Genomic DNA, 13,175 nt, shown 5'->3' on the forward strand with positions numbered 1-13,175 from the left:
GGCTTTGTTTGAGAACAGGTAACTTGCATTTTCAAAAGTTATAAAGCAACCTTCACCGCAGCAGTTACTAGGAGGGGTTAGGAAAACTGTGGGGCGGGACTTCCCCCCAAGGGGCATTCATCAGTGTCTGCAGGCATTTTGGTTGTCATAACTACCAGCATCTAGTGGGCATGCACAAGTGCACTGTAAAGCCAATAGCTACCTGAGCTAAACAAGGCCCCTGAAAATAAGACACTCTAGACATTACTAAACAACAACTGACTCTTAAGGATAGAGATGAAATATCAATATATATCACACCAGAACTCATAGTAACCAAAAAAGGACAAAGAGAAAAGGTGTGGAGGGAAATTTAAAGCTTAATTGTTTTTTGGTTCATAATTAAAGTCTTTAAGAACTTATTTTTTCCATTGGCTTCCTTAAGACTTTCCCTTCTCAGACTACCCCAGGGGAAAACCAGCAATTCCTATAAACAACTAATAGAGCTGTTTACATGGAATTGTAGAGTCACAGAGAAAACTCTGGATTTTAGGCACTAACAACCTACTCAAAAGCTCTCTCTTGGACTCAGGCAAAATACTTTAATGGCTAGTTAAAGGCTTAGAAAACTGGGGGCTTTGAAATGATGATACCTTTAAAAACAAAAACAAAACAAGGAAAACAACAACATGCTAGAATTCATCATTACTTTAGAGAGAACATTCTCCACAGACTAGATTTTTCTACCAAAACATGCTTACCCTGAAAGCAATACTTGTCAACATTTCTTCCTGGTAAATAGCTCATCAAAAGGCACTTCTAAATATAATTTAAGAAATCAATTGACTTCAATCAATGTGATTTAATTAAAACAAGGTTAGACAATTAAAACTGTAATAGTCAACATAGCTTACATCAATTTTTGCAGTGTTCGCTGTTGGTAGACTTCGTTTGTACAGTATTTCACATACGGGTCAAACGTGGATGCTGTATGTTTTTCCACAATGTCGCTGATGTCATCTATGAAGATATTATTCTGATGTCTTGCTTCCAACTCTGTAAAGAATCTGAAACAACAAAGAAAAGTATTTATGCTTTCTTCTACATGCTTTACTAACAGATTGGCCTCATGTAATGATTTTTATACAGGGTTTGAAAACATCAACAGGACCAGTACCAATTCAAAAAGATACAAGCCAAAGAACTATAAAAACTGTCTAAATTTAAAAGCCTTATAACTTCAAGTAGTAGGTTTAAAACATTGATAATCCAATTCATTTCTGTGCTTTCAAGCATATTTTAGAATATACAGATTTCACTATTTTTCAAGAATTCCATAGAGATGGGGAGGAGTAGTAAGGTTGATGCTTACCCATTTTATTATATTAAAAAGCATATGAGGCCCTGGCCGGTTGGCTCAGCGGTAGAGCGTCGGCCTGGCATGCGGGGGACCGGGTTCAATTTCCGGCCAGGGCACATAGGAGAAGCGCCCATTTGCTTCTCCACCCCCTTCCCCTCTTTCCTCTCTGTCTCTCTCTTCCCCTCCCGCAGCCAAGGCTCCATTGGAGCAGAGATGGCCTGGGCGCTGGGGATGGCTCCTTGGCCTCTGCCCCCAGGCGCTAGAGTGGCTCTGGTCGCGGCAGAGCGATGGCCCGGAGGGGCAGAGCATCGCCCCCTGGTGGGCAGAGCGTTGCCCCTGGTGGGCGTGCCGGGTGGATCCCGGTTGGGCGCATGCGGGAGTCTGTCTGACTGTCTCTCCCCGTTTCCAGCTTCAGAAAAGTACAAAAAAAAAAAAAAAAAAAAAAAGCATATGAGCAAGACACCTAAATAAGTGCTTTAAAAAGTCTGAAATAACCTAATTCTAAGTATTCTTCATCTCAAAATAAAAGTAACCATATAATTTTAAATTGAATAATATGTGTGACATTCCATAAATTATTTAGCTTGCAATTCAGGGTTGACAGTGTATGTATTTATCTATATGTGCATATATTTCATCCAGTCCAGTTAAAATTAATTTCAGAAATAATAAATAATTTTCATAAAAATATGCATCAAATATCTAGCAACCAAAGATTGCAACCAGTTTACAGAACATCAAAATCATGTAATTGAAATAGGTTTCCACCCAAACTACTGCTGCTCAGAATGTGGTCCACAGACCAGAAGCACTGGCATCACCTAAGAGCATATTAGCAATGAGATCTCTCTCTCTCTCTCTCTCTCTCTCTCTCTCTCACACACACACACACACACACACACACACACACACACACACGTCTCTCCCAATCTGAATCTGCTTCCCAGCAAGATCTCCATCCAGATGCTTTGAAGGAACGTTAAAATTTGAGAACTGCCCCTACAGCTCACTTCCGGTCCAAGTTCAAAATGGTAGGAAAATCTATTAGAAATAACTATCACATGAGGGCCAAATAATTTTCTAAAAAAATGTGCTAAAGGCGAAGTCAACAGTAATTTCTAAGGCAGATTTTTGGAACAAAGGAAATTTAGTTGTCAGTAAGCTCTTTATCATTAGGCACATCACTTTTCCGTACCATGTTGTTAGCTGCCATCACACAGAATTCACGGTTGACAGTGACTGATAGAAGAGATTTATACAAGATCATAGTAAATATGGGCTCGCATTCTTCCCCACTTATATGTTATTATTTTTTTTAATCCTGGCACTTAGAAATAAAATAATCAAGATATTAAGAGGCTTGGCTTTTTTTTTTTTTGTATTTTTCTGAAGCTGGAAACAGGGAGAGACAGATTCCCGCATGCACCTGACCGAGATCCACCCGGCACGCCCACCAGGGGGCGACGCTCTGCCCACCAGGGGGCGATGCTCTGCCCCTCCGGGGCGTCGCTCTGCCGCGACCAGAGCCACTCTAGCGCCTGGGGCAGAGGCCAAGGAGCCATCCCCAGCGCCCAGGCCATCTTTGCTCCAATGGAGCCTTGCTGCGGGAGGGGAAGAGAGAGACAGAGAGGAAGGAGAGGGGGAGAGGTGGAGAAGCAGATGGGTGCTTCTCCTGTGTACCCTGGCTGGGAATCGAACCCGGGACTTCTGCACACCAGCCCGACGCTCTACCACTGAGCCAACCGGCCAGGGCCAAGAGGCTTGGCTTTTATACAGTCACCTGTATATTAAACTCATTTTAGTATAAATTGTATTATTAGCTTGTCATCACTACTTATTTTGTTTTTAAAGTTTCTGTAGGAGCATAAAAGACAAATACATTTTAACTTTTTAAAAGAGTAAAATCATTATACTCTGAGAAAGAAACCACATTTTTATTTCCTTTAACAAAACAAAAAATAATCAGTATGATTCCCATCCACAGATTATAATTGGCCTACTCATTCAAGTCCCTTGCTTAAAACAGCAAGAGCAAAATCTAGCTGGACTACTTGCCTTTCCCTTTAATGGTATCAGGGTTCACATGCACAATTCTTAGATAGCAGGCCAGAAAACACACCAGTACGTTCCAAACCCAGTCAACAGCTTCATATTGATATTCAAGTAAAATAACTCCATCTTAAAAATTGCAGCAATTTCAAAAACAACCAACTCCAAACTCCAAAACAAAAGCTATGTTTCTTAAAGAATATTTTCTATATGGACAGGTCCCTAACTTCAAGAAATATATGATATGTTAGGAAGATAAGAATGATAAACATAGAAGATAAATATATTATATTTTGTTCTTGCTTATAACTACAGGTTGAAACATAGGTGCATAAGGGTATTTGGTGGTAGCATCTTTTTTTAATTACATAAACTATATATTTTCTACTGTGGTAAAATATTTTAACCATCTTTTGGTGTGCAGTTCAATGGAGTTAATTATAGTTATGATGTTGTGCAACCATCACCATGATCTATTTCCAAAATATTTTCATCACTCTAAACAGAAAGACAACAACCATGAAGCAATAACTCCTTATTTCCCTCTCTCCCCAGCCTGATAACCTCTAACCCACCTTCTACCTGTATAAATGTGCCTATTGTAGACATTTCATATAACTGGAATCATACATTTGTACTTTTTGTCTGGCTTATTTCACTTAGTGCAATTTTTTTAAAATTCAATCATATTTTTTAAAGATTTTATTTATTGATTTTAGAGAAAGGAGGGAAAGAAGAAGAAAGAAAGAAATGGGGGGAGGAACGGGAAGCATCAACTCCGTAGGTGCTTGTCGTAGGTACCTTGGCCAGGCAAGGCCGGGTTTCAATCCAGCAACCTCAGGGTTCCAGGTCATCACTTTATCCACTGCATCACCACAGGTCAGGCTAAGTTCAATCATATTAAGGCATGTATCAGACCTTTATTCCACTTTATGGCTAAATAATATTCCTTTAGCTGCATATACCATATTTTATTTATCCATTCATTTGACAGACACTTAGGTAATTTTCACTTTTTGGCCATTGTAAATAATGCTGCATGAAAATTAGCATATGATATCTGTATGCTAATCTGTTTTCAAATCTTTGGGTTAAGTATATATCTAGAGATGAACTGTCATCCTGTCTCTGTGCTAATAGTGTACATCAAGAAAAGATAGTAGCCTGACTGGGTGGTGGCGCAGTGGATAGAGCGTCGGACTGGGATGCGGAAGACCCAGGTTCGAGACCCCGAGGTTGCCAGCTTGAGAGCAGGCTCATCTGGTTTGAGCAAAAGCTCACCAGCTTGAGCCCAAGGTTGCTGGCTCAAGCAAGAGGTTACTCGGTCTGCTGAAGGCCCATGGTCAAGGGATATATGAGAAAGCAATCAATGAACATCGCCCCTTGGTGGGCAGAGCGTCGCCCCTGGTGGGCGTGCCGGGTGGATCCCGGTCGGGCGCATGCGGGAGTCTGTCTGACTGTCTCTCCCCGTTTCCAGCTTCAGGAAAAAAAAAAAAAAAAAAAAAAAAAAGAAGTAATAGAGAAGCTGCTGAGTTACTGCCAAGGGGAAATTACTTCATTAAATGAAAGTTAAATAAGAAATGAGCCTTCCCTCCTGAGTGACTCATGGGAGGCGTGGACAATTAATTATAATACAAGATCTGTAACAGAGGCAAACCATGAAAAATCCCTACAGCAGGGTCACTGACAGTAAACATAGGTGAGGATGGGCAGAGGCAGGGCTTCAGTGACAAGAATGTCATTAATGGGAGCAGAGGGGCACAGCACTGTGGGCTGGACAAATGTGGGCCCAGACATGAATCTCACTCAAGAAGATGTAGGTAGGTAACTGGGCTAAGGTGTGGACCACAGGCGAAACAGGGGCAGAGAGCAAAGGCTGAAGAGCAGGTCAGAGCTTGATGGCAAAGATCTGACTGTACGCTAAGAGCTTGGGCTTAATCTGTGGACAATGAGAATTTGCTTGAGAGCTGAAGCCAATAAAATAAGTCACCAAGTCAGGGAAAACTGGGACAGTGGAAGGATGGATTATAAGTGGGGAGAGAAATACTATAAGCAGGACAGTGAGATGACAAATTTGGGCAAGTGACGATAAAGCCTGGCAGGGGGAAATTAAAGAAAGGACATACATTAAGGTAACAATTTGGAAGAAAAGTTATACAATGAAGAAACTCACTGTTGGGCAGATAAAATATATTATGCTTACTTTGTTAAGGATGGTGCTGCTCACATGGAAGCCCATCGCCCAGGTGATGATATTAATTGCCCTTCTTGCTTGGGATGGATGTGATTATATTAATGTGTGTTGGGGGCGGGCTGTGGGCAGGCAGGATCCTTGTAGCCTGGGCCTTGGTTTCGGGACTAAGCCTTTCGTACCCTTTTTGATGTGGGTGGTGCATTCTCATGAGGATTCCCATTATGCCTCAGATGAGTGACTTTGTATCAGAGACTTCCTTGTTTGTATATTGGATTAAAGGTCTTGATTTCTATACTATAAAGTGGGGCAGACCGGGAGCTTTCTCTCTCGGTTCCTGAGATTAGCATTAGAGAGAGCAGAGAAAAGAGAGCAGAAAAAGGCCCCATGGAGGAGAGGAGAAGCAGCCAACATGGCAGAGTGCTGAAGGAGAAGCCAGTTTGTGCAGAGTTTGTGTAGAGAGGAGATGGGAAACAGAGGTGTAATAAGGCTAGTGAGCTAAAACCTATGATTCTAGGAAACTTGGATAAGTCAGTGGCTATGGGAGCCCTGAATGGAAAGGGAAGTGTTTTCTCTCTGTGTGTATTTCTTGCCTTTCAGGTGTAAGCTAGGCTAAAGATGATGGCCCACCAGTTCTTGGCTCTGATGTTTCATTACCATCTGTCCAAATCTAATGAGAACCTGCATGGGCTGGGAGGCTGTGATGGTGGCCATGCCTACTGGCTTCACACTCACTATATGGGAAAGTCAGGGAAGATGCTGGGATTTCTAGTTAAGGTTTCTACCTGTGCATCAAGATTAGTCATGAACAGGGATTTAGGAGAAGGGGAGAGAAGCAAGAAGGAAGCAGTTTGATTCTGTCTTGGGGATGTCAAACAGACAGCTGAACACACACATCTGTGAGAACTCCAAGCCACAGCAATTCTAGGTAATCTGTAGTCAAGACTAGTGAATTTTAGCTGGTTTTCATACAAAAGCAAAATCTCTGTACTTTCATTCCAAGCATCTTTGAAGAAAATGTTCAAAGAAAATTGAAAGAACAAGAAACCATTCATAAAGCCATTATCATCTAAATCTGAGAAATAAATTTCTTAGGGGAAAATATCTTTTAAAACATCTTTTTAGTTTCTTGTCTTTAGCTAACTATAACAATCTCAAAGAATTCAACTGTATAACTAAAAACAACAGTCACTTGGCTTTTTTCCAAATGAAAAGGAAATTCATTTATCATAGTAAATGGTTTGCCAAAGTACAAGATTAACAAAATGCTAATGAAATATTTGTTTATGCTACTTAGGTTATTCTAATATAAACCAAGCCTCTTGTCTTTTATTTTTGACATAGCATAATTAAGACACAATTTAAAGCTTTCTGTGTTAAATTATCTATTGGTTATTTTGGCAAATTTGCATATTTTACTGAGTGGAGCTACAAAAAGACCAGGCAATTATTACTGAAGTATGAGGTATTATTCCCGTAACCAAGAATGCTGCTGGTCCCTATCAAATCTGAAGCAAAAGTTAAAGTATTCTGGTTGCCTGGATGAAATGTGACTGAATTGTGGAGTTATTTGCCTTATCTGAAGAATAACTTTTTAATGGAAATATATTTCAGCACTATACATTTTTTTCTGTGAAATACATTCATTATTTCTTCTCTTTAGCATTATTAAGATGACCATGTTTTATAAAACAATCATGCTACACAACCTCTTCCTCTTTTTTCTACCAGAATTCTAATCTTATCACTAAAGTCTAGATTTCAAGAACCCTCTAATAACCAGTAAAGCCTTCCTGAAATCACTGCTTCCTAACCTGAAACCCCAGGTAGCCCAGTTTGACTGCTGACTCACCATCACCAGCACAATCACAACCAAACTTCAAGTGAGTGTTTTCAATGACTGAAGCTGGCCCAGGTGAACTCCTCGGCGTGCAGGCAATGGTCAGTCCACCAAGAACACCAGGGCAGCCTCCCAGGAAGCAGGACTTCAAGATGATTAACTACAAATCAGTGCTGGAAGAGCTTGCCCGTGGCCTGTAACTTCTCCTCTAGTATTTCCTAGAGCTGCAGAGACTATATATTCTTTAGGCTTTTTGTGGTTGCTTTAGCAAACATAGTCTTAAATCTGGCACTGCATTTTCGGGGGAAAACAGCAGTGAGGTGGCCACTTCTGATACACTCGGTGCATGTAATTTTGCCAGCTTCACCTCCTTACAGAGAAGGCAGCAGAGACCTGCAAATATGCAGCAGACATCCCCCCACACCATTACTACTAGCCTTTTTAAAATTCAACTGGTCATGTAACTGACATGACAGATATGAACGTTTCTGATAGCTATTGAAGACTGGATGGTAAATCCACCAATCTATAGAGGAAATTAAAACGGATTTAATACAGAAAACAATTCTGCTTTAATTAGTCAACCAACAAAATCTCCTTCCATGTGTCTAGCACAGGATGACAGGTTGGCTTTAGTGGATGTCAAAGAGCGAATGATAATTATGACCAGTACTCATTGTGCCAAGTACAGTGATATACTGCCTCATTTAACTTAATCCTCAAGCCTACTTTATGAGATGGCCATTTTACCCATTTTACAGATAAGAAAACCAAGGCTAGCCCTGCTTAGGTAATGCAGTCAGTTAAAGCATAGTCGAACACACCAATGTGGTGGGTTTGATCCCCGGTCAGGGTACATACAAGAATCAACCAAGGAATGCATAAATAAGTGGAGCAACAAATTGATTTCCCTTTCTCTTTTCCTCTTTCCCTATAACCAATCAATAAATTAATTTTTAAAAAGAAAAGAAAAAATAAACAAGGCTGTGAACCTTAAGTCAAAACTCTAAACTACTGAGCCTCAGTTTGAACCCAGAGTTGGAGCCTTTCTGAGTCCAGAGCCTGTGAACACCTCTGGCCTCTGCTCACAGGTGCCTGCTGCTACTGCCTGTCTGCTACTACTGGCTAGCCTTCAAACTGGGCAGCCAGCAAGAAGACTAACAGCTGAGCTGAAAAAGAAATATTACTTTCCAAGAAGAGCTGCTGTGGCATCATCTCAGCAAGTAAATTATAAACATCAACAGTAAAGACTTTTTCCACAGTGAACTTATGATGCAGCAAAATCAGCAGGACAGAAGACTCAACAGCTACCCAAGTCCGGGCTCCTGGAAAACAGTGAGAATGGCCGTGGCCAGTGATCTGTTCTGGTCCTGGTCAACACAGTGTGAGCAATTATGGGATCACAGGGACCCTGTGAAACTCTGGAGTCATTCATTGCGGCCTGCTCTGTTCTCCACTGCCCTCTTCTCTGTTCCAGTTATCCTTTACATTCTGGTCTACATTTCAACTCCTCCAGGAAGCTTTCTCTGACACCAGTGGGTTGGGTTAACCTCCCCTATTTTTTGTCTTTATAAACCCCTATACTTACCCTTAGGTGTCCCTACAATGACCGCAATTAATTATATTATGATTTTATTTGCACTTGTCTCTCTTGGTAAGGTCTAGAGCAGTGATTTTCAACCTTTTTTGAGCCGCGGCACATTTTTTACATTTACAAAATCCTGGGGCACACCACCTACCAAAATGACACAAAATGACACTCTAACACAGCATATATTATACATATAGTTAATAATATAGCTTCTAAATGTATTTATACTCACACCTGACCATGTCTCACGGCACACTAGTGTGCCGCGGCACACTGGTTGAAAAACACTGGTCTAGAGGACATGTGCCATGTCTGTTTTGTACAACACTATATACCCAGGTCCTGTCCACAGTACCTAGAACACAGGAGACAGTCAAGTATTTTATGTAAACAAATAAAATTTGTGTTTTCAACAGAAAAGTATAAAAATGAAACCTGTCCAAGAAATTATGTTCTATTGCTGTTTTACCAAGAATATAACCCCCCCAAATTGGTCAGACTCTACCTTGCTTTTACTCACTGGTAAATCAAGTCCGTGTATATTAATTGACCACAAACTGGGTTCCCAGGACCATGCTAGGTGTAATTAAGGGTCACCAGTGAAGACACAAATTTTTGGCACAAACTTTTACAATCCCATCAAATAAGGTCACTAAAATGAGACCATACTCCAGCCCCAATTTCCTCAGTATCAGCTGCAGGTATTGGAAAGCCTGTTTAAGCAGTCCATCCCCCACCCACTGAGGCAGGATTCCAGGGCGGCTCAGATGCTCAGCACTCAGGGCTCTGGTTATAACCAGCGCTGTCCTGTGCCCTTCTCAGAATGGCATCCTTTCAAGGCACATTTCCTTCATTAATATCTATCTTCCCAAAGCAAAATGAAATCATTCCTGGACTCCCTCCTCCCTTGAATGAGCTGTCTGTCTTGGGGCTGCAGGGTCCCACCAGAGGGTCACACTCACTCAGGCTGGAGACGTGAAACATACCAGGTAGGTTTCACATGTCTGAGTTGCTGTTATATAATAAAATAGCTTCACTAAACAAAGAAATATTCCAGATAAGTGGCAGCAAACTATGTGCTGCTGGAAAAACTTTCCTAACAGAACATTCTGTACTCTATCAAAATGAATTTATATTCTGTTGTGGATAAGTGAAATTCGGGACTGGTTTGTCAGGGAGATTTGTGTGTGTGTGTTTGGTTGTCAATATGACACTCAAGATGAGCATCAATTTCTTTGAATACATGGGATCAGGGATAGCGAACACATGGCTGGAGTACCACCACTAACCTATGGCAGGCATCACTAACTGAGTGTGGCACTCTGCCCAGATGCAGAATTTACACTCCAGGCAGCCACTATCAATCAATCAAAATTGACGATGAACACGATGAAGCTCATCTATGAATACTTCCCCAGGCTAACACTGATAGAAAATCTGTTAATTTGACAAAAATATAGAACTGTCCTTTCTCAGTGAGTATAGCCTAGATCCCAATCCATTAAAAGATCTCACAAGGTTTCTTCCTTAACAGACTTCTCACATTCCATGTTTTACCTTTTCTTCTAAAACTTTATCTCTAGATTGATAATATGGGGATAAGGATTGAAGTTAAAAATGTTTGGGAATGTGAGAAAAAACATTCTAAACAAAAATGTCCTGGTAGTCCTCATTCTTATTCTGATAGCTACTGTTTGATCCTTATAATCCAGGGGTCGAGAACCTATGGCTCACGAGCCAGATGTGACTCTTTTGATGGCTGCATCTGGCTCGCAGACAAAACTTTAATAAAAAAAATAGTAACATTAAAAATATAAAACATTCTCATGTATTACAATCCATTCATTTCCTACTGCTCATGTTCATGGTGTGGGTGGCTGGAGCCAATCACAGCTGTCCTCCGGGACAACACCAAATTTTTATTGGATAATGCATAACATACACAGATCATTGTATGGCTCTCACAGAATTACGTTTTAAAATATGTGGCGTTTATGGCTCTCTCAGCCAAAAAGGTTCCTGACCCCTGTTTTAATCTCTAGGATGGCTTTTGTTAAAAGATTTTTATCTCACCTTCAAGATCTGCCTGGAGCCCTGGCCGGTTGGCTCAGTGGTAGAGCGTCGGCCTGGCGTGCAGAAGTCCCGGGTTCGATTCCCAGCCAGGGCACACAGGAGAGGCGCCCATCTGCTTCTCCACCCCTCCCCCTCTCCTTCCTCTCTGTCTCTCTCTTCCCCTCCCGCAGCAAGGCTCCATTGGAGCAAAGATGGCCCGGGCGCTGGGGATGGCTCCTTGGCCTCTGCCCCAGGCGCTAGAGTGGCTCTGGCCGCAACAGAGCGACGCCCCGGAGGGGCAGAGCATCGCCCCCTGGTGGGCATGCCGGGTGGATCCCGGTCAGGCGCATGCGGGAGTCTGTCTGACCGTCTATCCCCGTTTCCAGCTTCAGAAAAAAAAAAAAAAAAGATCTGCCTGGACACATGACAGAAGAGATTAAGGTGAAAGAGATAAACTAAAGGTTTTCTTATTCTTAGTATCACAAAGCACAGAGCCTTCTTAGGTTTAAATCTAGCTCCCTCCCCATAGACACCTTCAGTTTAAGGCACCTAAGCAGATCCCAAAGGAGGTGAGGCTGTGGTCCTGGGCAGGAAACAGCAAAGACAGACTACAGAACTGAGTGTCCCAAAACTCCCCCATATCAGTTGAGGTGCTGGCGCCCTCAGTCCTTCCTCTCCCTGATAATGTCCATGCCAGAAGGAACACAAACAGGACCCTACAAAGATAGGAACACAATATTTAAAAGTCCTTGAAATGTTAATACCATGAGACTGAGTTCTTACTGAAAGTAAGAATTTAAAGTATCATCTGAATCTGCTATACAAAAATAAATTGGAGAAAAAGGAGCCTGTTCCCATGGTAACCTTTTGCCTACTCGGTTCTTTGTTTCGGTGCTACTCATGTGCATTCATCCATATTTGAATTTCTCCCAGAAATGTGGATAACATCAATGAATGCCAGAAAGCATGTGCCAGCGTTCTTATCAAAATGTCTTTAGAAGAGACAAAAGCCTGTGTGTGCATGGCCTGGGATGCTCTGGTTTGTATTTGAGCACAACCATGAATTTACAGCTAAGGAAAAATCCCCCTATCCCCAATTTTATATATGACCTTGAAGATGGAGACCAAGTATGCCTGTTTCAGCACTTGCTCTGTGGGACCTAGCAAAGAATGAGCACTCAGTAAATGTGTGGCATGAATCAATACTAGAAACCTATTTATTCCTCCTTGCCCCATTGCTAAAGTACCATCTCTCAAGGAGAGGAACAGTGAGCAATAATGTGAAGTGTGTATTGACCAGGTTTGATTTAATAATTACAATAAATTAATTATCAGGGTCCTCAGAGTAGGGCTGGGCTGAAGTGAGCAGGCACTGAATGGCTCTATGGGTTGACAAAGAATGTTTATGAAATCCTAAATACAGGGCTTATAATCTCAAGAATAGTTTTGCTAATGCATTGCCTAGCAAAAATTCTTTGAAAACTCAAAACCTAGCAAAGTGCTGAGGCACTAATAGGTGATAATTACATAACCAACTCTGTGACCCTGTCATCCTGGCTACATGGGAGGGTACTGCTGTGTATAACCCCCATTCAGTAACTCGACCAGAGGTGGCTGGGCTTGTGGTCTCTCCTTGCCCCTCCCTGGGTTTCTGTGTCCACCAAACCAGCCTCACTGTGTACATGTCATTTTCTGTAAGTTGCCTTGTGCCTTTTGTGGATGCAGTTAGAGTATAAATAATAAATTACAAACAAACCAGAAAAATGTGAATTCTGGTTGCTGCTTCGAAACAGCACCGAGAATAAATTTACAGACTACTGGAAAAAAGTCAAGTTAAATAAATAAGCCTCTACATGCTGAAGCCCCTTTTTCTAGTGTGGGTGGGTCTTCGGACATAAAATCAGCACAGGGAAGAGCACGTTCCTCTTCAGGGACTGTCTCCAGACCCTCTTTAGGTAGTCCCTATTATATTTCAAGGCAGAATTCAATCCACAAGAAAGAATAACATTTAAAGTAAACCACAAATTGCGTCTCAGTTTTTCTTTACTAAATATGCCCAAAGAAAGTTATCTTCCTAAAAGAAAAGAATGCTTTCTATGGCTCTCATCAGTTT

The 13,175-nt window shown here is 41.5% G+C and overlaps 1 protein-coding gene across 2 annotated transcripts in view; it reads right to left on the minus strand.

Annotated features, from left to right (window-relative positions):
* ARHGEF26 (Rho guanine nucleotide exchange factor 26) overlaps positions 1 to 13,175 on the minus strand; it is a 136,132-nt gene that overhangs the window by 55,762 nt on the left and 67,195 nt on the right. For both annotated transcript variants that reach the window (XM_066259059.1, XM_066259058.1), the window contains exon 6: positions 894 to 1,046. In XM_066259059.1, the coding sequence (XP_066115156.1) occupies positions 894 to 1,046 (153 nt within the window). The remainder of the gene's footprint in view (positions 1 to 893; positions 1,047 to 13,175) is intronic.

The sequence above is a fragment of the Saccopteryx bilineata genome, chromosome 2 (genome assembly GCF_036850765.1).
Source record: "Saccopteryx bilineata isolate mSacBil1 chromosome 2, mSacBil1_pri_phased_curated, whole genome shotgun sequence".
NCBI lineage: Eukaryota > Metazoa > Chordata > Mammalia > Chiroptera > Emballonuridae > Saccopteryx > Saccopteryx bilineata.